The 25,590-nt window shown below is 40.2% G+C and overlaps 1 protein-coding gene across 1 annotated transcript in view; it reads right to left on the bottom strand.

Moving 5' to 3' along the window:
* The window catches only part of syn3 (synapsin III), a 103,141-nt gene that overhangs the window by 13,079 nt on the left and 64,472 nt on the right, over positions 1-25,590 (bottom strand). The window contains exons 7-10 of the mRNA XM_023350158.1: positions 5,751-5,813; positions 3,204-3,346; positions 1,346-1,420; positions 1,023-1,125 (exon numbers count right to left, since the gene is read on the bottom strand). Of these exons, the coding sequence (XP_023205926.1) occupies positions 1,023-1,125; positions 1,346-1,420; positions 3,204-3,346; positions 5,751-5,813 (384 nt within the window). The remainder of the gene's footprint in view (positions 1-1,022; positions 1,126-1,345; positions 1,421-3,203; positions 3,347-5,750; positions 5,814-25,590) is intronic.

Genomic DNA, 25,590 nt, shown 5'->3' on the forward strand with positions numbered 1-25,590 from the left:
CTAAGATGACATGAGCAAAATACCAAAAACACTTTTTAAATGAGGATTTAATTTAGTGAGGGAAATCACGTATCTAAGCCTGTGATGGTACTGGTAGAGAAGAAAAAATTAATTATGAGAAGAACGTTACACCAGAATAAAGCCTAATATTAACAGAATAAAGTCAATTAAAATAAAATGACTAAATAAAGTCGCAATAATACAAGAATAAACTGATAATATTAGGAGAAAAAGTTGTAAGAATGAGACTAAAATTATATAATATAGTGAGAAAAAACTTGTTTGGGAATTAAGTCATAGTATTAAAAAAGATGAGAATAAAGTCATTATAATACAAGAATAAACTCAATATTACGAGAAAAAAGTTGAAATTTTACGAGATTAAGTCAAAAAAAATAAGAGGGTAGAGTCATGATATTACCAGAATAAGATCGTATGTTAAAAGAATTAAGTAGTAATTTTATGAGAATTCCAAAGTGAATAAAAAAAAGAAATTCAAATAAAAATGAGTAATCTTGAGCCCCGTTTGAAGTTAAACTCTGGTATCTGTTTCACAAATAAGTAAATACTTCATCTTTTAACACATCAGCATCAAATTATTATCAGTAGAAGTTCAGGCGACTGAGAAGTGCTAAGAAGAAAAAAATCCTGAACTAGACAAAGTAGTTACCTCAAATCTTAAATCTTATTTGCTCTCACAGCGACTTTCTGTTGGTCATTTTATAACTTTCTTCTGGGAAAGTTGAATCTTTATTATTATTATTATTATCTTTATTGTACGTTAGTCGGAATTGCATTCCAGGTTTTAGATGTTCGAGGGAAAACTTTAGACGTAGACGTCTGGTTTGATAAAAAAAAAAAAACCCAGAAGAAATCCATAACCGGCCAATTAGTTTTTCACAGCACTGTGAGTAAAAGACCTGCGTAAAACGGCTCCCGCTGTTGCATAACGCAGCAGCTTTCAGCCGCCTTTTGCGTCAAATCCTTTTCCTGCGTGTTGTTTTTCGGGAACGCACACTGACCTCGATAATGTAGTCGTTGCCATCTTTTCCGTGGACAGCCTTCACGGCGCAGATGTCGAGGCCACCAAACATCTCAGCACAGGAGTCCACCCACATGCGATATCTGGAAGAGTCACACAAAACCCCCAAAAAAACAAAAACAAAAGACAATTCAACAACCAGCAATGATTGGAGGATCGGAAAGTACACCCAGTCATAAAACAGCACGACTGTCAGAACCTCTCGGATTTCTGCTCAGAAACTGACGGCAGTTCTGAAATATCCAAGAAACACGTTTGTCTGTGACGGTGGACATTCTCGTGGGAAACTTCGGGGCGGCTGACCTGTCCGTCATTGCGATCTGCTCCAACATGGCAGAACCCGTGTTGGCCTTCCAGTTGCCAGAAATCGAGGTCCTCCTAAAAAAAAAATGAAAGAGAAAAGAAAAGAAAAAGCACTTAAACAGCTAACCTCATGAGACAGCTATCACACGTTCATCAGTGACGGTGACTGCCGTCCACACCTACGATGTTGTTTGCGTCAGGAGCCAGTTACGGGCCCCTGCTTTCATTGGTGAGACTGGAGGAAATGGGGGGATCAGATAAGTTCTATCATTTTCCTCTGGTTTTTCTTTTTCTTTTTTTTTTACTGGTAATTATCAAGATACGCAGACATGAAAATTAGAAGGGTGTTCACTGGAGCTTTTTGCTGCTTCACGCTCGACTAACTTTGCAGAGAACTTTCTGTTGCTTCCAAATGGGTGTGACTTAAATACTATTGGAAAATGAAGTTAGCTACTGGCTTGTTCTGACATCAATAGCAAGGACACCTGCAAGGTTACAGGCTAAAGCCAGATGGATTTGAGAGGCATCTTAGCACAGGGAGCAGATTTCAGGGTCAGTTCATGGACTTTGTTTTTTCTTAGTGGTCATGTTTTACCAACACAATCTCCTAGAAATGTATGTGAAGGATCAACACAAAGTAATGAATTTCTTTTTTGTACAACAGTTTTTTGTTTGTGTTTTTTTTTTTTTTTTTAAGTCTTGCAGTCATAACCACTGACATTACGACTGCAAGTGTTTCAGGGTAAGTCTCCTATTACAAGTAGATGTTTTTTGGTTTTTTAAAAAAATATATATATATATTGTAAGTTTTTATTTTAAAATACAACATACAGAAATCATACACAAAGGTATAAAACATATATATATTTAACAGATTATTGTGTAAGGAAAAATGTACTCTTGGCAGTACGACAAAATGAAAACAAAGACAACAACAAAGAAATTAGAATAATCAAATAAAATAAAAAGGAGTCAGGGTAATTATCTAAATAACTGGCTACTCTGCACTGATTACCGTTTACACTTTAGGATGGTTCTGCCTGTCTATAAAGACACGGGACTTTATAGACTTAGAGGCGGAGTGAGCATTGGGATCAATCTTAGGCTGAGTGAGAAGGTCCAAAAACGGCTGCCAGATAGTACAGAACTTATTAGTGGAGAGCGTGATGTCATACTGCAATTTCTCCAAATGGAGTATCTCAGTCATTTCAGTTACCCACATTTTAAACTGAGGAACTTTGTCAGTTTTCCACAATTTTAATATTACTTTCTTGGCTATTACAATTCCACCCACCACAGTTGTTTGCACAAAGATGCTGCGGTTCCTAAGTGAAAGAGAACATCCACATGAAGATGCTTTGACCTAACTCCTTTGTAGCTCTGACTTCACGTTTGGGACATTGTCTCCTCCAACCAGACTCAAATCTTTTGCAGTCTTCATGGGTTTCCTTATATTTCAATCTGTCCATCTTCCCATTACCTTTGACCAGCTTCCTCAGGCCTGCTGAAGACGACACGGCCATGTTCCATCATGGAGATGGTGTGTTTGAGTTTTCCCCCAAAAGAATGGCAACGTTTTTGTTGGGCCATATAAAATCCTTATAAAGCACATTAAAAATAGTAAGATAAAGATATCTGACAAAGGGGAATGAATATTTCTTTCAAGGCATTCAGTAACATCTTGAGTCTTAAAAAACTTAAGAAGAAGGCATTCTGCCCAGAAATTGCACTTGAATTAAATCGTAAAAATACAATCATCAGCTCTACGCGTCTGGTAATGTTCATGTATTCCATGCATCTGTTATCTCTAAACTCTATCAGACTTTGTATCAAACCAAACGTAAGGTAAACCTCGTACATGTAAGCCTTGTAGTTGCTGCCAATCTTCTGGATGCGGATGTCGTATTTGGACTGGACGAAGGGCTCGGTGGTGGCGTAGGTCCCGGCCAGGGCCACCACGCTGGTGATGTCCTGGAAGTCCTGCTGGTTCTCCACTTTAATCTGCAGGAGAGACGCCGCTCATTAGCGAGGAGCTAATCACAAAGCAAGGCGCCGCTGCCAGAGCCGGCAGTGGCTGCTACCGAATCCCACAGGAATCTAACACTTGTACACAGGCCGAGTAATGAAGGGCCCCTGGATGGAAACGAGGCCAGGGGCGGCTTTGAACTACGTCACTATGGAGTTATTAGGCTGTGGACTGTAAACACAGACTGGAGGGAAATGATCAACACTCAACATGTCTGCAACACGACATTCATTTTTCACAGCATACGTTTGCCTGGTAACTGTCCTCTAAACCATTTGTTTTCTGTTCAAATTCATGCCACCGCATCTCTATTGAATGTGGGTCTGCACTTTGTTTAGGCCGTCTTATAACCTTTTTTTTTACAGTTTATTTGCTTCGTTCACAGGTCACAGGCCTTGTCCTGTTGATATCTTAGATATGCCTGAGCTTAAGCTACTCCTACTACTACAGTTGTTTGTTGGAGTCATGTCACATCAGTTCCTAAATGCCTGTTTGTAGGAGCATCGATTATTGGTCTATAATGTGGTAAAAGGAGGTAAAATGAATCGTATTGAGTTGCTTGCCTAGTTTGAACCATGTAGACTCCTAAGGTTGTCACAGATCTTCTCACTGATTGTTCCCAGATCTGGACCTAAACAGGCAGCATTTAGCTTCTGTAGTAACCAGATCTATCTCGAGTAATTTGTTATTTAGAATATGTGACGGAGGATCATTTTAAAACGGCATTTTATATTTACTCTAGCTTTGTTTACGTGCTACAAAAGGACGCCGAGCTTTGGCAGGCGTTTTGGACCAGAACCGCCCGGGAATACGTCAAATCTAAAAATATTGATGATACTGCCGACAGTAGAACCACCTATTTGCTTAATTTGGTAAATTTCCTTAATAATATTAAACAATTAAATGCGGAAAGTGCTGCCTAGTTAAAAACAAATGGCGGCGCCTGTAGCTGAGGTTGATGACACAGCTCATAAAAACACTGTTGGGGAGAAAAATATTAACAACAGACCACGTGTTTTGGCAAGTGTCCTTCATCAAGGTCATGCAAGCCGAAACAAGTTGATCTGTTGCTATGACACTCCCTGTTTGTTTGTTTTTTTCTCCTCCTTTTATTAGATTTAAATGTTGCACTAAATGAGGAAGGAAAGAGCATCTACATGAAAAACTGTACGATTCTGGAGGTGCTCGGTGGTTTCTAAGGCTGTTCAAAGACAAAGTCCAAAAAGCACCAGTAAAGTCATATGAATTTTCTGGGTGGATCAAAGAGCCCCTGTTAGCAATGACGCAATAGAAGCAACACTAGGATAATAAATAGGGGGGAAACTGAACACGACAGAATGTTCCCAAAACTGTAAAAAAAAAAAAAGGTTTCAAAAGCAGGGCGGGCCATTAATTCCACTTAACAGTGTTGTTACCGTCATAAGATGAAAATACTTGTTAAAACCAACAGCTGAAGCAGCTAATAAGTCATTTGGTTTCACAAATTAGCTTAAGACACAGAGGAGCAAATTACTGACAATGACACAACCATGACTTACTAGCTGCACACCCTCTGAACTCTTTAGAATCGGACGGTAGAACAAATGACTTCATGGAGGCTCTTGAGCTTTCTGGAATATTTTAAATCCTGACAGGAATCCACCAGACAGATGAAAGTGGAATCTCCCCATCAGAATGAAATAAATAATCTATCTGATAACTTTCCTTTTGTCACAACTATTGTGTAACTCCATTACTTCTCACGAATAAATAACAATAACTTTTTTTTTTTCCTGTCAGGAAAGACTTGTGTATTGTTCTTCGGGGCGTTATGTAACCAGCAGACATAACAGGGATTTTTTCACGGCAGTCACTTCAGTCAGTCAAACTGTGAAAGATGAGAACAAGTGTTTGTTTAAAGTCCACTGAGAGGCTGAGTCGGCCTGCACCACATCCGTCTAACCAAAGACTCGCCGAGTCGTCTGCAAAAAGACGTCGGCTTTACCTGAGAGCGATCGAAACAAACCTGCGAGTTTGTCGGGAAATTCTCTGGCTCCCTTCAGTAACTCCCAGACAAGAAGAGCTAAAAATACCCAATATTTATTTAGATAGCGTCTTAATTTGAACACATGGTGTCCTTTCAGAGACATGCTGCGTATATGTGAGAAATAATGTTTTAGTTCCAACTCAATAGGGGTCTGACACATATTGAACGTTCTGACTCTTTAAAATGTTTTTCTGTTGTAACTGGAGATAATTACAGAGAAGAAGAGTTCCAAGCATGAAAGTCAACACAATAACATGATTCTAAAATACATGATTCTAAAACGCTCAATTACAACAAAGATAAAAGCTCAAATGAACCCATATGAAAGTGTTTTAATGTTTTAAAGAGCTCACCTTTCCCATACCAGCATGGGCATGCCCCATCTTGACCACCACAGGGAACGAAGGGCTTGTGATCTGCAGACAGGATCATCATCACAAAATCATTAATAATAAGAGAGCAAAAGTTTTTTTTTTTCCTGGCTCTGCTTACTTTGACATCATTTGTTAACCCGCTTAAATTTGACATTTTGAACTAAAACAACATTTTTTGCAAACATGTGCGCAATAGAGTCTAGTTGTCAACACAAGAGTAATTGAATTAGAAGTATTATTTAGCCTAATGAGTGTAAACAACCTGTGAAACTAATTCAGGAACAGAAATGCATCGATTCCATTTCTTTTCGTATTAATTAGAAAAAATATTAGCAGCTAACGGCTAACTACAAAGCTAACAGTGAACATTGCAACAGTGATTGACGTTTCACTGAAATCCTACTGCTAAATGTTAATACAATAAAGTAGTTATTTCCAAGAAAACAACATAAAACTTGACCAAAAAGTATATTTTATCTTCTCCTTAGCTAACGGCTAATAACATCAGCAGTTGTTAGCTAAGCAGAACAACGGCTAACAACGTGGTGTTGTTAGGTGTTAGAATAAAAAAAAAATAGTATGCCAATAGTATGCCAATGTGAACACCTTTCCAATAGTACTGTAAATAAAATTAAACAGTACCGTTGTGCGGTACTGTCTCACAGTATATGAGATTATAGCAGAAATAGTGTTCACACTTTTACAATAAGTTAATGTAAGATTGTACAACAAAAAAACCTCCACTGTATTTCTCAATATGAACACCTTTCTATTCTCACATACAGCTAGCAGAACAAATACTGAACATGGCGACATTTTTCTACATATACTGTATTTCTAACATGAAATTAAAACATTTCATGTTAACATTAAAAATAACCAAAGTTATTCACACGTTCAAAGAAATTGAACCAAATTAGTCTCATAATACACTTGTGTGCCTGTATGATGGAACATTCTACAAGTTTCCATAGATCAGTTGTCAAAATAAAAAGAAATGTCTGAATATGTGTTTACATTTTTACATTTCAAGCAAGCACATTTTCATTGAAAAGACAGAAAAGATGGGATTACCTTTAGCGTAGATAACACATGTATGTAGTGGAGGATAAAAACACATGTACATAAGATACCAGAGTATCTATGTGTTTAAATATCAGTCGTTGGGGTGAAAATATGACACATGTAACTGGTTAACCCAGCCTTACTTTCAACATCTCTGTTTAGGCTACATTTTGACGGCACATATGGTCTAAACAGCAACCAATTTTTAATGTATATTTTCAGGCCATTTAAAGACATCGACTAGCCAAACAAAAACATGATGGATTTCTGTTGTGCCAAAAAAAAGGAGGGAACATAAATTCTGACTCAAAATCCTGGAAAGGGAGGTCAGTTAGTTGTCACACAAAGGGTTTAAAGATTATATTAACTCAGACCTTTAAATATCCAGGAAGACAGACGTGTGGTAAACACCACACAGAGACACGATCAAAAGCGGAAACTTCTCCCGCTTGTTTGGGATTTGGATTGTCCAGAAACAGACTGGCTTTCAGGCCGTCCCATCAAACCGAGCGCTGACTGGCACTGGGAGGAGTTTGGGGAATGATGATGGTTAGTTCCATTCTGGTGCAAGGTTCTGGGAAGCTGGGTGGAAGGCCACATGTCACTGGGAAGCGTCTGGACAGTGCCAGGCAAACCACAAACATGCCATTTTTCATCATTTGTAGAGTTGAAGTTGACGAAGCATCTTCAAACCTCCATGTGGTTACAAGCCAAGCATTGCTCTAATAAAACTGGAAAATGGGAACCCCTCTAAAGAGGGAGCTTTTTATTTCCCCCCCTTCAATACTCAGCTACACAACAGAGTTTTAGGTAAATTTCCTCATCTAAAAATATGTGTGTACATAACTATTCAAAAGTATTGGGTTGTTACTATTGCAGACATTTATAATGTAACTATTAGAAATTTGTACTTCTTGTAAATTCTCTAATGCTGCTGTATTAAGAAAAACCTGACACCTGGCTCGAAATACGGAGAAATGAAGGATCTTTCCTGGAATATCATCTCATCCTATGACTGTCGAGTCGCCTTTGAAGTGTTCCAGTTCTGAACAGTGCATCTGTGTTGGGATCAAGGGTGTGGATTTCAGTGTTATGCTCCGTCGGAAGTAGGTTTGGAACTTTCACCAACTTCTCATTTTCTTTTGTCATATTGATAATGATAATGATAATTTATTTCAGACAGACATCTCACCAACAAACATAATAAGGAAGACTTTCATGTTTCTAAGTGTAAAATACAATACCTATCAAATTTACATATTTACATACTCAAATACATGCAAAAACTTATTCGGTGACTGTAAGTCTGAAAAGGAGAATGATGAAGTTTAACTTATATAATCATACCCCTTTTCCATTCATTAATTTATAGCATAAGTAGTCTTTCTATTTCTAGTATCCTTTCCAAAACAATAAAACAATAATAATAACTATAATACGTTTTCCTGAACCAAATGAAAGTAATACATACACCCATATATATACAGTATACATACGCATCTACCTGAATATATACATAAATAATATTTGCCTATTTACACACCCACATATATTTACACACACATACACACGCCTGCACCCCATTGCATCCACAGTGCTGTAATTCTCAGCCAAATTCATCACCCCTGTTCATCCATATACTTTTGAATAGTAACCATTTTAAGTTTTTTCTTAAAATATCTCATGCTTGGACTTTGCTTCAGCTCTTTAGTGAGTTTATTCCAAATTTTCACTCCAGTGACAGAAATGCACATTCTTTTCATTGTTGTTTGAACATATAAAGTTCTGAAGTTGAGGTTTTCTCTATAATCATATCTCCCCGCTCTATCAGTAAATAATTTTTGAATATTTCCTGGTAATAATATGTTTCTGACTTTATACATAAACTGTGCAGTTTGAAACTCTACCAAATCTGGGAATTTCAGAAAATAAGAATCTATAAATAGAGTGTTGGTATGACAATAAAAATCAACCTTGTGAACTATTCGAATGGCTCTTTTCTGTAATGTGCATAATGTTTGAAGTGAAGTTTTGTAAGTGTTACCCCAAACCTCCACACAGTAACTTAAATATGGCAAAATAATTGAATATTCACTGACCACCTGGGAAATAAACATCAATGTTCCATAAATGGTCGCAAGTGGTCAAAAAATAGACAATTTAATCCAAAAACAAGCCTTGCTGTCAGTTTAGGTTTCAGTTTTACGCGTCCAGAATGCCAAGGTGAGTAAAGTGTTTACACAGTGTAAATAATCAGAGCACGTAATGCTGTCATTGAGTCATGGCTGCAATATTTGAGGCACAGTTGTGTTGATTCTGTAGCAGTGGGCCCAGTAGGTGTATAAAAGCAGGACAATTGTGCTCCTGAAAATAATCCGTGGCCGTTGGTGTCGGCAATAGTCTTGTACGCTACAGTATGAAATACATTGTTATCTTCTGGCTTCAAGACTTCCTGCTCCACTGAATGGAAGGGAAGATACGCAGCAGTTTGACAGCGGTAAGAATACATACCCCAAAGATGGCCGCAGGCCAAATGGACAGAGGAAACATAAGAACAGACATTCCAACAAGGAAGGAAGTATGCTATCATTTCATGCACACCCTTCCCTGTCAGTAGACTGGGCCACACATCGCAGGCCTGCTGCCAAGTTGTTTCAGGCCTTTGACTGACCGAGGTGATGGAGGGCGCGAGTACAGCTGATATTGACAAGCTGTGACCACACAGGCCTGAACGGCGAACTGTCGGCACACAGTGGCTGCACAGGTTTCCCTGTTGTCACTTTTGCCACCGCATCAAGAAGAATTGTGGAAATTCCTGAGAATGTGCAGAGTGGCGAGATGAAATATGAGGGGAGCTGATCGTCTCCACTTGAAGAACAAATTGTTATGTAGAAAAGCCAGCGTCCCGTCAGAGTGAAGTCGAGCTGCCTTCATAATGAGAAGAAACACGTCAAGGTGTGTTCTTTGAGTTGTACGCATTATTTTGTAGTAAGGGGAGAAGTTCTTCAGTTGATGTAGGGAAACAATAAAGATAACTTGTCAACAACACCATTTCAAAAATAAAGAGACCTTCTCCACTTTAAACCAAACTTGTTCTTTTATTGTAAACCTTTTGATGAGAAAAGAAGATGGCGATGGGAAGCAGCCGTCAGCTGTAAGGACTGGCAGCCCTCTGTGTTTGTGGATTTTCTGTGAACATTTTAGGTAAAAGAAGGTACACATCTACAGTACATGTCAGGTAGGAGAAAAATTAACATCATTCAAAATAGGACATGACCATTCAGGCTGCTGCTTCCACAGACAGACTAGCTTGACTTGAACAAGTAGAAGACATGGCTTAACTGGCAAAAACAACTTGGGAAGACAATCACAGTCCATTAAATACTCCCATTCTGACGTCCGTCATGATGCCTCAATGTGATTAAGTGATGTGGTTGCAAAGGGTCAATAGACAAACAGGGAAGGATCTGTAGCCATCACAGCATCATTCTTTTATGGAGCTAAAGTCGCTATCTGCTCTGAAGCTTCCTGAATCCATGAAAAACTGAGATCGTTTTCTTACTGTTTCTAATAAACATGGAGTGTATTTTTCTAGCAACAAAAAAAGCATGAGATATCCATGAAAATGCTGGCTGATTGTTACCTGCCAGGAAATGGATAAAAAAAATGGGTGTGGTTGAAACACAACTTAAAAAAGGGACATTTAAACTAAAGTCAGGACTTTAACACGTTCACTTTGATTAGGTAATTACATCTATTTTAAAATTAAACATTAAAATTTTTTTTTTTTTAAAAAGCAACATCCATAGTTAACAGTGATGGACGGCGTGCTCCCTCTACTGGCCCACTGGGGGTTTTATTTGCTTAAAAATGATCTAATAGGACACTGGGAAAGACTAAAAGCAGTTAGCCTATAACTGAAGCTATTCAAACCTAAAACAGCATTTAAGTGCTAAACATGTCGCAGCAGCAGCACCGACGTCCCCAATGCGTCAACGTCCACAGTCCACATTTCTAAAGAAACTCCATGAATGATCATGAGTGCCTGAAACACTGGAAAGATGAATGGCTAGAATAACACCTTGCACCAATCTGATGGTTGACTGTAGTGTTTATATGAGATCTGTTTCTCACAACTTTAAGATCAGCCTAAAGCACCGGGTCTACTGGAATTTACAACCTTTACAGGAGTAACGTGTGCGTCACATGACGCATGATACGGAGCCTGAGGTTCGACACGTATCTGAGAAGAGCTCGGCAGAGGGGGATCTCTGTTGGCCTCGTGGAGAGAGTGTTTTGGGTGGAAGGAGAAGCCGCCCACTCTGTCTGGACACGTTCCTTCCAGTCATTCCCATCGTCATGGCAATGACGGCAGACATGTCGAGGTGAGACGACCACATCCTCTGTGTCTGATCAGACAGAACCATCAGACGGAGGCGGGCCCCGCCATATTGTTTTTGCTGACCACAAAAATATCTGTTTCAGGAATAAGTCAATATTTGACAGGGGAAATGCTTGCAGTCTTTGAAGGAACTTCAACCGGACATCACGAGTGTTTGTCATCATCTGTGGAGCTGCTGAGCATTTTCTATCGAGGCAGACACATTGTTGTCCTTGTCAGTCTTCCCTTCCTTTTACACTCATTGAAATGAAGCACTTCCCTTGACAGGTTCTTCCATTTAAGGCAATCTGCAGAAAGTCCGTTTGAGCAAAGAAGGATCAAGACATGAAAAACCTGCAAGTGCAACTCCACTAAAACAAACCAAAAATAAAATTCAATATCAATTGACCTCTTTATTGGAACAGGCTTTTAAACAGTTTTCCGAGCTCAAGCTTCAAGCCACCAAGCAGAGCTGTAAGAAAATATTCTGCGCCTCTGATGTGCATTATACCTCCATCCTCCGCCTCAGACATGAGGGAGTCGGTTTTATGGGAGCAGTCTTTATTTTTACAGAAATTGATACATATAACGAGACTGTTCAACAAAACAAGTTTCCGCTATTTCGAGAAAGTTGGCGCACGGGGGCCTCCGCAGACCCTCAGATGCCACTATCCTGCTTTCATCTGCACCCCTCAGCCTTTGATTCCGAGAAGGAAAATCTGTAAAAGGCATCCCGTGTGTCAAAAAGGCTAAGAAAGAGCTAATTATATGGTGGGTTACTTCACCAGTCTAGGTTTTCTTCTTAAACAAATTTCAGTAAATATGGCTGAGGATCATACGGAGTACTTCAGGGAAACCCATTCACCAACAACCCTCGGTTAGACTGGATTTGCATAGCTCCCTGTACACGAGTCAAAACAAAGACTGATGGTCAGGCTGGGGTTGATGGTGAATCATGGTGATGTGCAATATACTCTGCTAAGTTGTTTTCATTGCTAAAATTACAAAAGTACTCTAAGCTAAGACTAAAAGCATTAAAACCCTTCATGTTCATGTTTCCTGTTTAAAACAGGGGTGTGAGAAGACAAAGACAAATCAAGATTTTTACCATTTTGGAGGAGAAACCAAACAACATCAAGTCATATTTGATCAATTTGAAGGTAAATGAAAAGTTTGGATGTTTTAATAACTCAATATTTGAAGCAAAACTTTGTACTATTTTGTCCAAAAAGCTAAATTTAGTTGATCATGATCGATGAAACAATAAAAAGGGTAAAACATCCAAGGGGTGAATACTTTATATATACATTGTATGCACATGTTGTTTGTTGCTGTGGTTTTTTTGGTTCTCATTTTTTTCTCTCTTTCTGCAGGTGTAGAAGCAGACTGCTATCTTAGTAATCTCTTTATCCTTCTTCCTCTCTTCTATTCTTATCTCCCTCTCTCATTTTTAACTTTTGATCCATCTCTTCTCCAGTGCTTTTTCTCCTTTTCCCTTCTTCTTCCATCTCTGTGTCATTGCATTCGATATAAAATGAAGGCAATTTCCGATCGTTTTTTTTGGTAACACTTTATTTGACGGGTTGTGAATAAGACTGACGTCATAAACGTGACATAACACGTTTATGACGTAAACGTCTTCAAGACTTACTGTCATGAACACGAGTAAGTCTTCGTGAATATTTATGACTCTTGTCATAAAGTGTCATTCGGCAAATCGTGGCACTTTTAATACAAAGTTGACATTATTCAAAATGTTTTCGTCATGACAACTGGACATTAACCAAGAAATCATGATCTGACATAAATTTGTTATAAAAGTATTACTGATTAAACTTTAAAAATTATGTAGCTTTATGATATTAAAGCTAAAGTTTAATCAAGTGGAGCATTTTTTTTTTAAAAAAGCCGTAATGCTTTTGTAACCTGTTGTTCTGTTGTGCTTCTCCTTGACACTCAGTTCTGAGTGTTGCACTGCCAGACATGAGATGTTTAAAATACAGAAAAAATATATATATACTATAATAGTATTATACTACAGACACTCTTTTTAAACATTCAGTTTTTCCATCTAAAACAATGCACAAATATTAATAAAAAGTTTAAAGATCACACACTTATTTAAAAAAGATTGTTTTGTGAAATAAATACTTGGTTTCAACAGTAGTTATTTATGCTCAGTTTCTTTTATCATAAAACCACAACATTATTCAAAGACCAGCCGAGCAAATTGAGCCCAAAACCTAGACTTTCAGCTGCTAAGCTCCTATTGCGTTTGTCGCAGAGCAGTGTGAGTAAAACCCCTCGGTGGATTGCACATGCTGCATAAACCTAAACACATGGTGCATCCATCTCGCCTTTATGATCTCTTAATTTTTACTATGGCCTCTCAAACCTGCCACATCAAGAGGGAGACATGAGGCACGATGGTTAAGGCAGACGGCGAGCGCAGGGGGACCCCGACCCAGAAGCCTTTTCAAGTGTCCGTCTGCAGCGACACCAAAGACGGCCTTCCCACATCAAACGCCGCCTGTGGATTAGGAGCGCTTCAAGAGACAAGTAATGGCTATGATGAAACTCCCTTTAGAGTTCGAATTTATACACCTGACAGAAGGACTTATTTCAGCAAAATTTGGCTCTGTTGCTTTTATGGAAAAGCAAAGGAAATTGCAAAGTTTGGTCAAATATCGGGCTTCAGTTGATCACAAAGTAGGAATATTACAACTATCAGGAACATGTTGTTTTTGTCTTTAAAAGTCCTGTACCTTAGCTCAAAACAATACGTCAGAGCTACCGTAAGAGCAACGCTTATGACTCATACAGTAGTTCCTGCATACAATGCCATAAAAGACATTTACAAGTTGTCATAGTAACCCACAGGGCTAACACCCACACCAAAACAGCAGCACATGCCACTGTAGTGTAGTAAAAGCCACCTAATGTGTCTTGGTAATTGATGTTGTGGAATTCGAGCTCATATGTCTTCCATTAAGAGTCTGTTCCTGTGCATTTCCATGAGGCAGCCAGCTGTCTGGAAAACACAAGTTAGTCCTGGAGGATGGAAGTTTCCAGGGTGGACGCTTTCTGACAAACACAAGGTGGTAATGGAGAAGCAAAGGAGGCAGCCATTGCTTTATCATCAAACCTTACTGTATTTTGTGTTTGGAAGATCCAGAAATAGACAATGTATCCTATTTGGGTGTACAACGGTTCACGGTTCGGTACATTTTTGATTCATTTCAATCAAGGGAAACAAATAAGTGGCCAATAGAGAAATGAGTTGAAGGAAGAAGGAAAGGAAGGAAGGAACGTATGCATGTAGGTAGATCAGATGGATCAACAATAAAACCACTTAAAGGCGCCATACAATTGGCACCACCAGGTCCTCCGACCACCACCAGCAGTCACTGTGTCCTTGACCCAAAGACACAAAGACTGAGGCAGACTGAGCAGGAATTCAAACTGGCAAACCACCAGTTACAGGACGAAGTCCTACTACGTTAAACTAGACACCCCATAGAATTCAGTCAGGCAACTTCTGCTGTCCTGCAAATCAGCAAATGCAGACTAGTTTCAAGTCCAGTCCTCAGGGGCCGGTGTCCTACAACTTTTCGATGTGCCTCTGCTTCAACACCTGAGTCGAATAATCAGGTCACTAGCAGAACTATGGAGGGTTTGACTACTTACTGAAGAGGTGATTCAGACCTGCTGGATCCCCGGCCCTGAAGACCTGTTCTATATCAATATTAACACGCTTTCCATCACAGCGTCTGACACTTTGCATTCTACCTGCTGATGCTATGCTCAGGTGCTATGCAAACCTATTCCATGAAGCTGTCTATTCACTGTCGTTGAGTTCATCTGAAGGCCACATGTTGTTCGGAGGTCGGTAGCAGGTGACTGCAAAAGGTTAGTGATTTCTGAAGTTACCACTTTATGACCGAGTCTTTGCAATCCACATCGCGTCCAGTTGACTAAGGAATATTTATACAGCTGTAGCTATGGAAGTGATTGAACTACCGGAATTAAATGATTTGGAATACTTTAGGAAAGATAGCATATGCCATGTTAAGGGAGAAACTAATCATAGGGTGCATTCACAACTGCCCCGTTTAGTCCACTTTGATAGAACTCTAGTCAATTTGCCTAGAAAGTCTGATTCATTTTAGGGAGGAGTGAATACGCAAGCGAACTCTGATGCGGACCAAAACAGTAGACTCTGATCCTAGGTCTCTCGGTTTGATTGAAGTAAACTCTGGTGCTGTTCGAATGCATATATGAACGCCAAGTGGACCAGAGACCACTCCAAAAGCAGGAAGCGGACTGTAGAGTAGGGCATTCTGGGTAAATAGTGAGTCTATCACTGGCATGAAAAATGACTTGTGGTGTTTTACCAAAGACAAAACAGAAATCCTACAACCTCTAAAATCTGACGCTACTCCACTTACAGTATGTTTACCTTTTATGAAGAAGGAAGTTGCACTCAGTTTCTTCTTCAGAGGTTTTTGTCTTATTTCTTCAGTGGCACCCGAGTAAACAGCTTTTTCAAAGGGTTCGGATAGATTGATACGCAGCAGCTGAAATGTAACAAATGTTGCAATTTTCACCAATTGAACCGAGTCTACCGGACTATCAGGTGTGAAAACACTCAGTCTAAAAACATTAAAGCCACTGTAAAGGATCAGCCAGTATGTTTTCAAACCCAAACAACCCAGCGCACTTCATTTAACTAAACAAAGGTATGTCTAAAAGTCAATGCTAAGTAGATGTCCAGATTGTTAAGTTTTGCTATTTATATCCTGCTTCCCTGTGGTTTTGCTTTAACAGGAATCTGAGCAGGTCCTACCAGCACTAATCAATTCAACGACATATTTTTCTTTTTATACGAAGAGAAAGAACAGCTGGGCTTCCAGTGACCCGGCCCTGGAAAGGCCATACGTCCCGCATTCCTCTCAGTCAAGAGGAAAAGTGAAATGTCTTTCCCATTTTCCAGACTATATTAGGCCTCGGAAAAGAAAGCGGCGGAGAAAGAATCGGTCTGGTCAGTGTAGGATTCCCACTCCCATTATCCATGGAGGGAATGGAATTATTCCGTCGATCCTTTCAGCTTAGTGACTTTAGCTGGCGAAAACAATCACCAATCCAGACATTGCACCTGTGATGCTGGGGACAACTATCCAAGCACATGAAGAAGGTTAGATGTGATTTTTCCAAACACTACCCTGTGTGTTCACACAAACAAAGGTCAGAGGTCACAGGGACCAACTGTTGACAGTTGTTGCCATCCCTCAGCTGCCACCAACCTTCCCGAATTATGCGATTTCCAAGAAAACCTCCTGGTTCCCCATCCTCCCCACCCCTTTCCTGCTTTACATCCAGTTTCCAGAAAAGACATTGAATTAGGAAAACTGTAAACATGCAGCTTTACTGTAACATCCAAGACGTAAAACAGACAGAAAGAGTCTGGATTTGATGGAGTGGACGGATTGCTGACTTAACTACGTTTCCACGGGGCTTTAAACTTGCGTGGTTCGCCGCAGCTTCGTGCAACACTGTCCGGAAGATCACAGCTCGCCAGGGCATAAATCACAACCCTCTGAGCTGGTGAGGAGCTATTTTCAAATGCAGCAACAGGCAGGAACAGAGGGAAGTCACATGCTGTTTAAAGAGTAAACTCATCCAGCCAACTTCCCCTACAAAACCATCTAATGCCGATCTCGTGGCAGTTAGGATAAACAGTGTTTGGATCTTTCCTCTCCACTTTCAATTTGAGGTTTTACAACCTTTTTGTTGCAGTGTTCCAGGTGTTTACAGCTCAGAATGTTACGCCGACTGCGGCCCAAGCCCTGAATCCATTCGCAGAATTAAACGATGCAGCAACAAAACCGCGATGGGTGCAAGCACAAAGCGTTAGAAAATGACGTTTCCTTCTTTGCGTTGCTGATAACGTGCCAAAAAAAAAGAAAGAGTCGATGCACGAGGCAAGAGGAGTCAGCAACTTTTTTTTTCTTTGACAGCAAAGGAAGGGCGGTTGAGATTTTTTCGCCTGAGCGCATACCAGGGTTCAGCCCAAATGTTAGCGCTGGCGCTGCTTTCAATTAAAATACAGCACACAGGGAGGATAACAGGGGGAAACATCAAGGAGGAAGATGTTTGGGAACAGATGGATGCGGCGAAGTTAGTCTGTATTTATTCCGGCTGTGAGAGCAGGAATAAATGGGGGGGTTGTATAATACAGTGCACTGTAGTGGAACGCTACATTACGTAAAATGTCATTCAGATCAGCTTAAAGTCGTCTTCATGGGAAGAAAAGATCATTTTGAGAAGTGAAATAAAACAATTAAGGGATTTATTCGTCTAAAAATGATATAACATAGAACTTCAATGTGTTTGACGCTCAAGAATCGGAAACCTCAGATGGAATTTATTCTGGGTTTGACAGATGTGAGTTGTAGTCCATGTCCTGGAGACGTCAATGTGTGACTCATCCACAGTCCACAGCTTGTGAATTTTTACACAACAATTGAGAGTGTCTGAATATTCTGGTAATACGACTCTATTCTCATTATTACGACTTTAGTCTGGTCATTTATTCACAGATAATTATGATATTCTATGGTACTACGACTTTATTCAGGTAATATGACCGTATACTTCCATCATTACAACTTTATTATTTTAATAATCATTTTTTTTCACATTGTTACAACTGGTCTGGAAATATGACTTTACTCTCGTATTAATACGTCTTTATTCTCTCGTTTTTTGACTATTGTTGTACAAGTTTGTTTTCTTAACAATCTCATTTTATTCTCGCAATTTAAAAACAACAAAAATCTTAGCCTGGCTCTGATACTCTGTTGTATTATTTCTGCCTTTAAGGGAGCAAACACATTTTCAAGGAACTGTAATCCAGTTATCCTTGAGCCAGAAGTCCAAACTGAAACATTCCTTCCTTAAGTCCCGAAATCCAGATGAAAAGCACAGTGAGGCTAACAAAACGGCCGCAAGTTTCTATGAAATGACCAACCCATGCACAACTAATGAGGAGAAACACCAAGAGGCCGATTGTCCGTGGTAAAACTGAGATAACAGGCAGATACCCCGACATGCCTGACAAAGTCTGTTTTAGAAGCTGTCTAAACACCATTCTGAATCTCCTAACAGCTAAAATAATAATTGCGTAAGGCGACCCTGTTACCACGCTGTGGATAAATGTTTCTGCAGTCCCTTGTCAGCCTAATGGGGGATTCCGGTAACATAAATAAATGCTGGTTGACTTGCCTCCTGCTGTGGTTTGTACAGCAAAGCGTGGTCAGCAATGGTCAACAGAACCCACACATTCTGGTCTGACCAGAGGATGGCTGATCACTACCCACAGAAAGAGTGACACATCCAGAAGAGAAGGAAAACTCCCAACAACCACTTAGTCCAAAACAAATAGTACTGGAATACGTGAGATTTTTCATAGAAGAGTTCTTTGATATTCATCTATGCGCACATTGTATGTATACAACACCAGCCTAGTTACAAGAAATGAAGGGGGAGGGTACTCATACTCTGTAAAACTAGTATTAAGTACTTGCTATGTAAAAGTCAAGAGCATGCTGCCACTGCTTTAACTTCTAAGTGATTTACCAAATGATTCATCATTACTGCGGCTATTAATGGACAATCTGGGAAAGTGTGCAGTGTAATGGTGAAATTACAATAAAAACATTGCTCATACTTTGCACAATCTATATGTGGTCAATGCTTCCTTCGGCCTCTTGAAGTAATTATTCTGAACCTACAGATATGAAGCTGAGGTATTTAAACGCAACACTCTGTATCTATGTTTAAGAATCAAGCTAGCAGGGGGTGCTGTGGTGGCGCAGGGGCTAAGCACGACCCACGTATGGAGGCCTTAGTCCTCGTGGCGGAAGTCGCAAGTTCAATTCCCGGCTTGCCGACATTTGCTGCATGTCTTCCTCCTCTCTCATTACCTTCTTTGTTGAACTACTTTCAAATAAAGGCCACTAGAGCCAACAAAACCTTAAAATGAATCAAGCTAGAAGAGATTTGCAATGCCTCATGGAAGTTCTAAACTGCTGCTTTTCTAATTTCCTCTAACAGTTAGCTGCGCTGCCATCGGAACAACAACATCACAATTTGGTTTTCACAGTGGAGCGCTTTAGCAGAAAACAGTTGCTTATTTCCACTGATAAAATAGATTTTTAAGGACATAGAGCTGCATCCATGGCATTCTGCACTTCTCACTCTGGTTGGAACCTAAACGTTAGGCTCTCCAGATGTCCAGGTATTCACATAAATGTAACGTCCGAATTAGGATAAATGGATTAAATATAACATTTTTTTTAAATACACACAATTTTATTAGTAGACAGATAAATATCATATTTTTTTTCAGTTTTTTTTTTTGCTTTATTCACTTGGTAATTAGGTCCTACTATTTAAAAGCTCATCTTTTGTGTTTTATACTTTAGGCCTGTGTTGCTGCTGTCATGAGGTGAGTAAGGACATTTGGTTGGATCCAAGCAGCGTTAATCAGAGACAGCAGAAAGTGATTAAGTCCTTTTATAAGCAAACTTACTGCTGATTAAATGTAGTTTGAATGTAACACAGATTCTATTTATAGCCTGAATTAAGAGCTTTTTCCCTCAGACCAGAGGAATCATTTATTCCGATGGGAAGCAGTTACTTCTGGACTTCTTCACCACCCACAGAGACTGCAAATACACGTTGCTTTCAAAATAATAGCTTTCCTATTCCAAAAGTGAAATGAGTCGTTTCCTGTTATGCACAGTCTAGCTATTGGGTCAAACTGAAACTTCACATACAGCAAAGCTTGTTTAAATCAGGGTGGGGAGGTAATGAGTGATATCAGCTCTAAAATAAACCCACCTCTCTGGGCCACTGAGCTGTCAGCTTCGTGTCAGACCCTCCCCCGCCCCAACCCTGTTCACTTGTCAACCTCTGACCTGGTTGTGACTCACTTGAGCATCTTTAAATGATCTTTCTCCCACGCACACCTTCCTGACAATGCTCAGGTTTATGGGAAACACTGATTCTTTACCGTTTTCAGAGCGGAAGACACCCGCATAAATTTACTGCATTGCCCAGATGGCTTCCAGTTGGGACATGTAACGGGACACGCTTTATAGAGAAGCAGAAAAGCTAAACACACTTGTCTCATTTTCAAAATGGGTCCTAAATTGCTTTGGAAGCCCGTCTTCAATGATTCACCAGTTGTCTGGGACTATTCTGCAATGAGTGGCTGAAAAAGAATTGTTAACCTTTCACTAGGACATCAACCTTAAGCTTATGGCATTTGGGGCTCCATTTAAACACCAGGCTGTCACTGCAAGAGTGACAGCCTGGTGGACCCACCAGGCACTTTTCTATGTCAACAAGATAGCAAAATTCAAATTCATATTTTAAGGTTTGACAAAAATAAATGCTGCATCATCAGCACACCGTCCCTATATTGAGACATGGTGGTGGCTGTATGTTGATGTGGGGATTGATCCACCTTGAACCTGCTTTGAAATGATTTTTTTTTTGTGCCAAAATTAAACTTGTTGGGCCTCTGGGTAGCTCGGTTGGTAGAGCAGATGCACCATGTGGAGATGCAACAGTTCTGGACGCAGTTGTCCTGGGTTTGATTCCCGGTCTTGGGCCATTTGCCGAATGCTTTCACCCTCTTTCCTGTCAAACTGCAAGTCGATAAGAGGCCACTAGAGCCAAGACATATTTTTTAAAAAGTTACTTTTCAAACATGAATGTTTACTGCACAAAGATGAATTCCATCCATCCATCCTCTTCTGCCTTTTGGAGATTGGGTCAGGTTTAGGAGAGAACCCCAGAGATCCCTCTGCACATCAAAATTCTCCAAGTGTTCCCAGGTCAGAGGTGAAGTATTGTCCCTTCTGTGAGTTCTGGGTTTTCTCCAGGGTCCCCTTCCATTAGGCTGTGCCCAGGAAACCTCCACAAGGGTGAGGAGACACCCTTCAGGCATCACCTTATAGGGACTATAATCTTGATCATATGTCCAAATCATGCCTGACTCCTTCTGAAGTGAAGAACCAGCAGTTCTACTTTCATCTCCCACCAGAAAAAGAAGTTGTTCCACCTCTTCTTCATACATGACTTAATGCTAGAAATTAAACTAGAATCATCACAAATTCACGTTGGAGACCATTGTCTGCTGTTCCACAGCTGGTCCTAAAAGTTAGTCGGCTAAATATCAATATGTCATAACTAATGCAATTTTACACTTCTGGAAACACATTGTTTTTGATCGTAAATTTAGCATGAAAACAAGTCAAGTTCCTTAACAATAACGTAATGGGCAAATGTGTTTTGTAGATAACAATGAGTTCTAAACACTGCTTCTTTGCAGAAGCTATGCTAACTTCCAGCTTTGTTTTTCCTGCTTTACTGTACTCAGCATTGTACCCATGGAAGCATTCCCTCACCGGTGAGGAATTCCAGAAAACTATTTCCATGCTGTCATGAGTCCATGTTTATGGTCAGGCCTGGTGTCTCATTGTCTCATGCTGTAACATAACGTAGTCATTTTGTGGGGTTTCCTGACCACACAAACACCAAATATGGACAGTGGAGTATGGCGGGGGACCCTACGTCTGAACAGCGAACGCTGCGGTTACACTTGGCCCGCCTGAGTGGCAAACTGCTGACCGTTCATCATATTTTATTGCAGGAGTCCGGCAGTGAAAGGGATCGTGGGTTAGGACCGAGGTTGTGTTCCTCTGTCTGATGTCTTAACTTTGAGACAGATGAATGACATGCCGGCGTTGGAAACCGGTGAACATCTGCTGGACTGCTCAGGGGCACTGCGGACAAGGTCTCCACCAGGCCTTGACATTTTTGTGCAATTCAATGAGCAGGGTGTGGACAACAACAATAATCACCATCAAAGTGTGCTGAAAGTTCTCAGATAAACTTTGAGTTCATTTCTAACAATTCAGACCACAAAGATACAGATATTTCGGAGAGCACTTGGCCTTTCTGGCGCTATAAGGTCTTTCTTGCTGTGACTTTCTAGATATCACAATGAAGTGGAGTGGTGAACTGGCTCTGCATCTATATGTTCTCTCTTTTCAAATATCCCTAAAACTCCCTGCTAAGTCAACAGATTTTTCAAAGAATTCATTTTTGACAGGAATAGATAAAAGATCAATAGCCAACTGTCGCAACATATTCTTTCCAGCGTTTTGATTGGTTTAGGCACTGGAAGCCTTAAGAATGCCATTTGGCTAGCTAGGACAAGCTAATTCCTTAATATTCCAGGATATTTTCAGATGTTTCCTTACATGTTTGATGCTTTCTGGTTTTCCATGATTATTCCTAAAAATACATATATGACAGTGCCTAATCATATTTTGAACATTTTTGATCTAATTTGTCACTTTATTGTATTTCTCTGGGTAGATCGACTGTCCAAAGCTCATAATAGAAAATGTTTTGCATATTGCAAAACTATCAGGTACATCACTGTCCTGTTCAGAAGAGGAAACCATAACTGCAGCAGCTGTAATTTATGGTGTGTATAAATTTCTGTGGCTTTCCTCATTCACGCTTTCAGTCAAAGATAAATTGGGAAAAACAACAACGTAGCGTGAACCTCCTTAAAACGGCTCGTTTCAGAGCCAAGCAGCCCAAAATCTCCACTATTATAGGATGGGGACCAATATAGAGTCAATGAATCTTTTTATGTTTCTCCTAAGGGCTATGCTACGCATATGTATGCCTATAAATATCTGGTCACTGCTTGTCCTTGTGGGAGGACTACTACTACCTCCACTGAGCTCCGCAGCATGGGTCAACCCATCTGTCCTAGTTATCAGGAAGGACATGTGGGCTGTTTACCAGGAGATGAGTTAGTCCGGCCCGGGCGGCGCCCTCCCAGTGACCGTTGCTCCCGGCGGTGCCATCTTTCCAACATCCAACTCTTCCTGTGGCGCTTTGTCAGTGGAATGAAAGGTATTTCCTCTGAGTCACTGCTCTGCTCTCTTTTAGTCAACCCAGGCCTTAAAGACCTGTGGGACACAATGACAGCTGGCCACTCTTAATTCAAGCCTTTTCCTCTCTATAAAACTGGACTCCCCCCTCCCCCTGCATTATGCTTACCGTATGCTGGCCTAGTTCGGCGACATCATTTCCACAGGGTCTTTTTTTAATTTTTTTTTTATTTCTGTTGCGAGTTTCAAGTGGCAATGGCAAGCTGTGAGAGACACACATAGCCAGGCCGCTAACCCATTTCCAACTGTTGAGTTTAAGTGGAACGTGGCATTCAAATAATCAGGTTACATGCATTCGGCAACGGCGTGAACATCAACAAGGTTCTGGTGTAATCGGGGGCGAACGTGTGACAATGTTTCTGTCAGACTTTGTGGAGTTCATCTAAATTTCTTTGCTTCTTTGTCCCAAAAAGAAAATGGGTCAAATATTTAGCTTGAATTATGGGAGGCTTGTTGGTAAATACAAGCGTACGGTGAAGGTGTAATCTAATAAGGGATTGTAAATCACTTGCTGCCGCCTGCTCCAGTCCAAGAAATCAGTTTTAATGAAGTTTGTCTTTCATCCTAAAGCCATTACCCGGCAGTTTGCCCTCCCAAGCCGTCACAGAGCCTTTCTCTTGACTTCTCACAATTCCTGTTGACACAAACCAGACGACGAGCTTAACTTGTTGCTTTTCTGTCCAGATTAGAAGGAACATAAACAGAGCAGATAGCCAAAGGAAGACGGTGCAAGTTCAAGTTCATTTACAGCACTTTTATCAAAGAGAAGGTCATTCAACGCATTGCAAAAGTATCCACACTCACTGAAATTTGTTTCTTTTTTTTGTTTTACATTTCATCACATTAACATTCTCTAACCGTACAGCCAGAGAGATTTAATGAGGAGCAGCAACAGCAAATGAGGCGGATTAGCAGTGCTAACCAACAGTTGATGATATCCGTCACGATGATGTAGTCCGATGTAGTCAGACTAATTACTTATCCCATTAAAAGGAAAGTATTATGTGTTTTCTAGCCACATAGTGCCATTTCATAGCACAATTAAGTAATTAAAATACATTCAGCAGTTATAGAATTGCTGTATATATTAAACATGGCTCCTCTTTAACATTGCACAGAGAAGTAGCTCCTATAATGATCTCAGCAGATGTGCAGTTTCCACCAGGTGTTTGCTAACTGCTGCTGGCTAGTCTGAAGGAGGCGAGTGGGGAGTCGCAGGAGATGGCTGCTCTGCGAGACTGAAGCTCGGAAACTCCAGCTTTCAGGAGCTGCGTCTCGAAGGCGGAGCTAGGTCCAACCAGGCCTTTTGCACAGCTGAGTGGTTGCCATGGAGATTAAAGGATTTCTCAAACACGCATAAAAGAATCAAGGCAACACTCAGGGTGTGTTTTTATGAGGGAATAACATCATAACATGATGTGAAGCCCAAAGAAGTTGATTTTACGTAATGCTGCCCCTTTAATATCAGTTTCACTTTATATCCATATAGTAACTGCTTTTGTTTCACCAAAACAAAGATACATATTCAGAATGGGGAAATTATCATCTTCATTTCAAAGTTTTATTTGATCCCAATTCTGTTTGGTCCAACCGAAAAATATCTAAAGTTTGCAAGTTTCCTCCTAATTGACAATGTACAACTCAGCTGTTAGTGGTAACAAAACCATTAACTACGACAGCTTAATCAATGAAATTGCATGTTCTAAATGCCTGTTAATAACTGCTTTTTCCCATTTAAAGCAGAAGGAATCTGGTGTCTTAGAGATGTATGTCAGGAACACAGCTTCGCCTCTTCATACAGGAGTGATGTCACATTGCGTTTAATGTATGAGTCTCCTGTATGCATGGCTCTTTTTAGTCCCATTTTCACAATGTCTAACTCAGGAATGTCTCAGAGCGAAGGCAGGAGGTTGAAATAACACGAACGGGAGTTCTATTAATGGTTAATGGCAGCTGATGAGTGCCATCGAAAAGGCCGTGGCTCTGATACACCAAGATTATAATGATGATGATGTGGAATTTCCACAGATGGTGAAGGTCCTGCTTCTTCATCTGCTGGTCTGAATCCAGAATGAAGCACATGCACAAAATACAAAATCGAAATGAAACTCAGTCTTTTTTGAATATTTAAATACGAGTCGGTGACTCGTAAATGTGTAATCTTTTACAAACATTCACCTTTAGCGGTTGTGGTGGAATTAAGCTCGATTTCACAACAGACACTTGGACCTGAAGCTTAACCTTTGTAACTGCAAAAGGAAGTGTCCATCTGGCCGTGCAGCCTCCCTAAACTCAGATAAGCGTTAATGAAAGCACATTAAGGGTCAGA

This window comes from Xiphophorus maculatus, chromosome 17, assembly GCF_002775205.1.
Source record: "Xiphophorus maculatus strain JP 163 A chromosome 17, X_maculatus-5.0-male, whole genome shotgun sequence".
In the NCBI taxonomy this organism is placed as follows: Eukaryota; Metazoa; Chordata; class Actinopteri; order Cyprinodontiformes; family Poeciliidae; genus Xiphophorus; species Xiphophorus maculatus.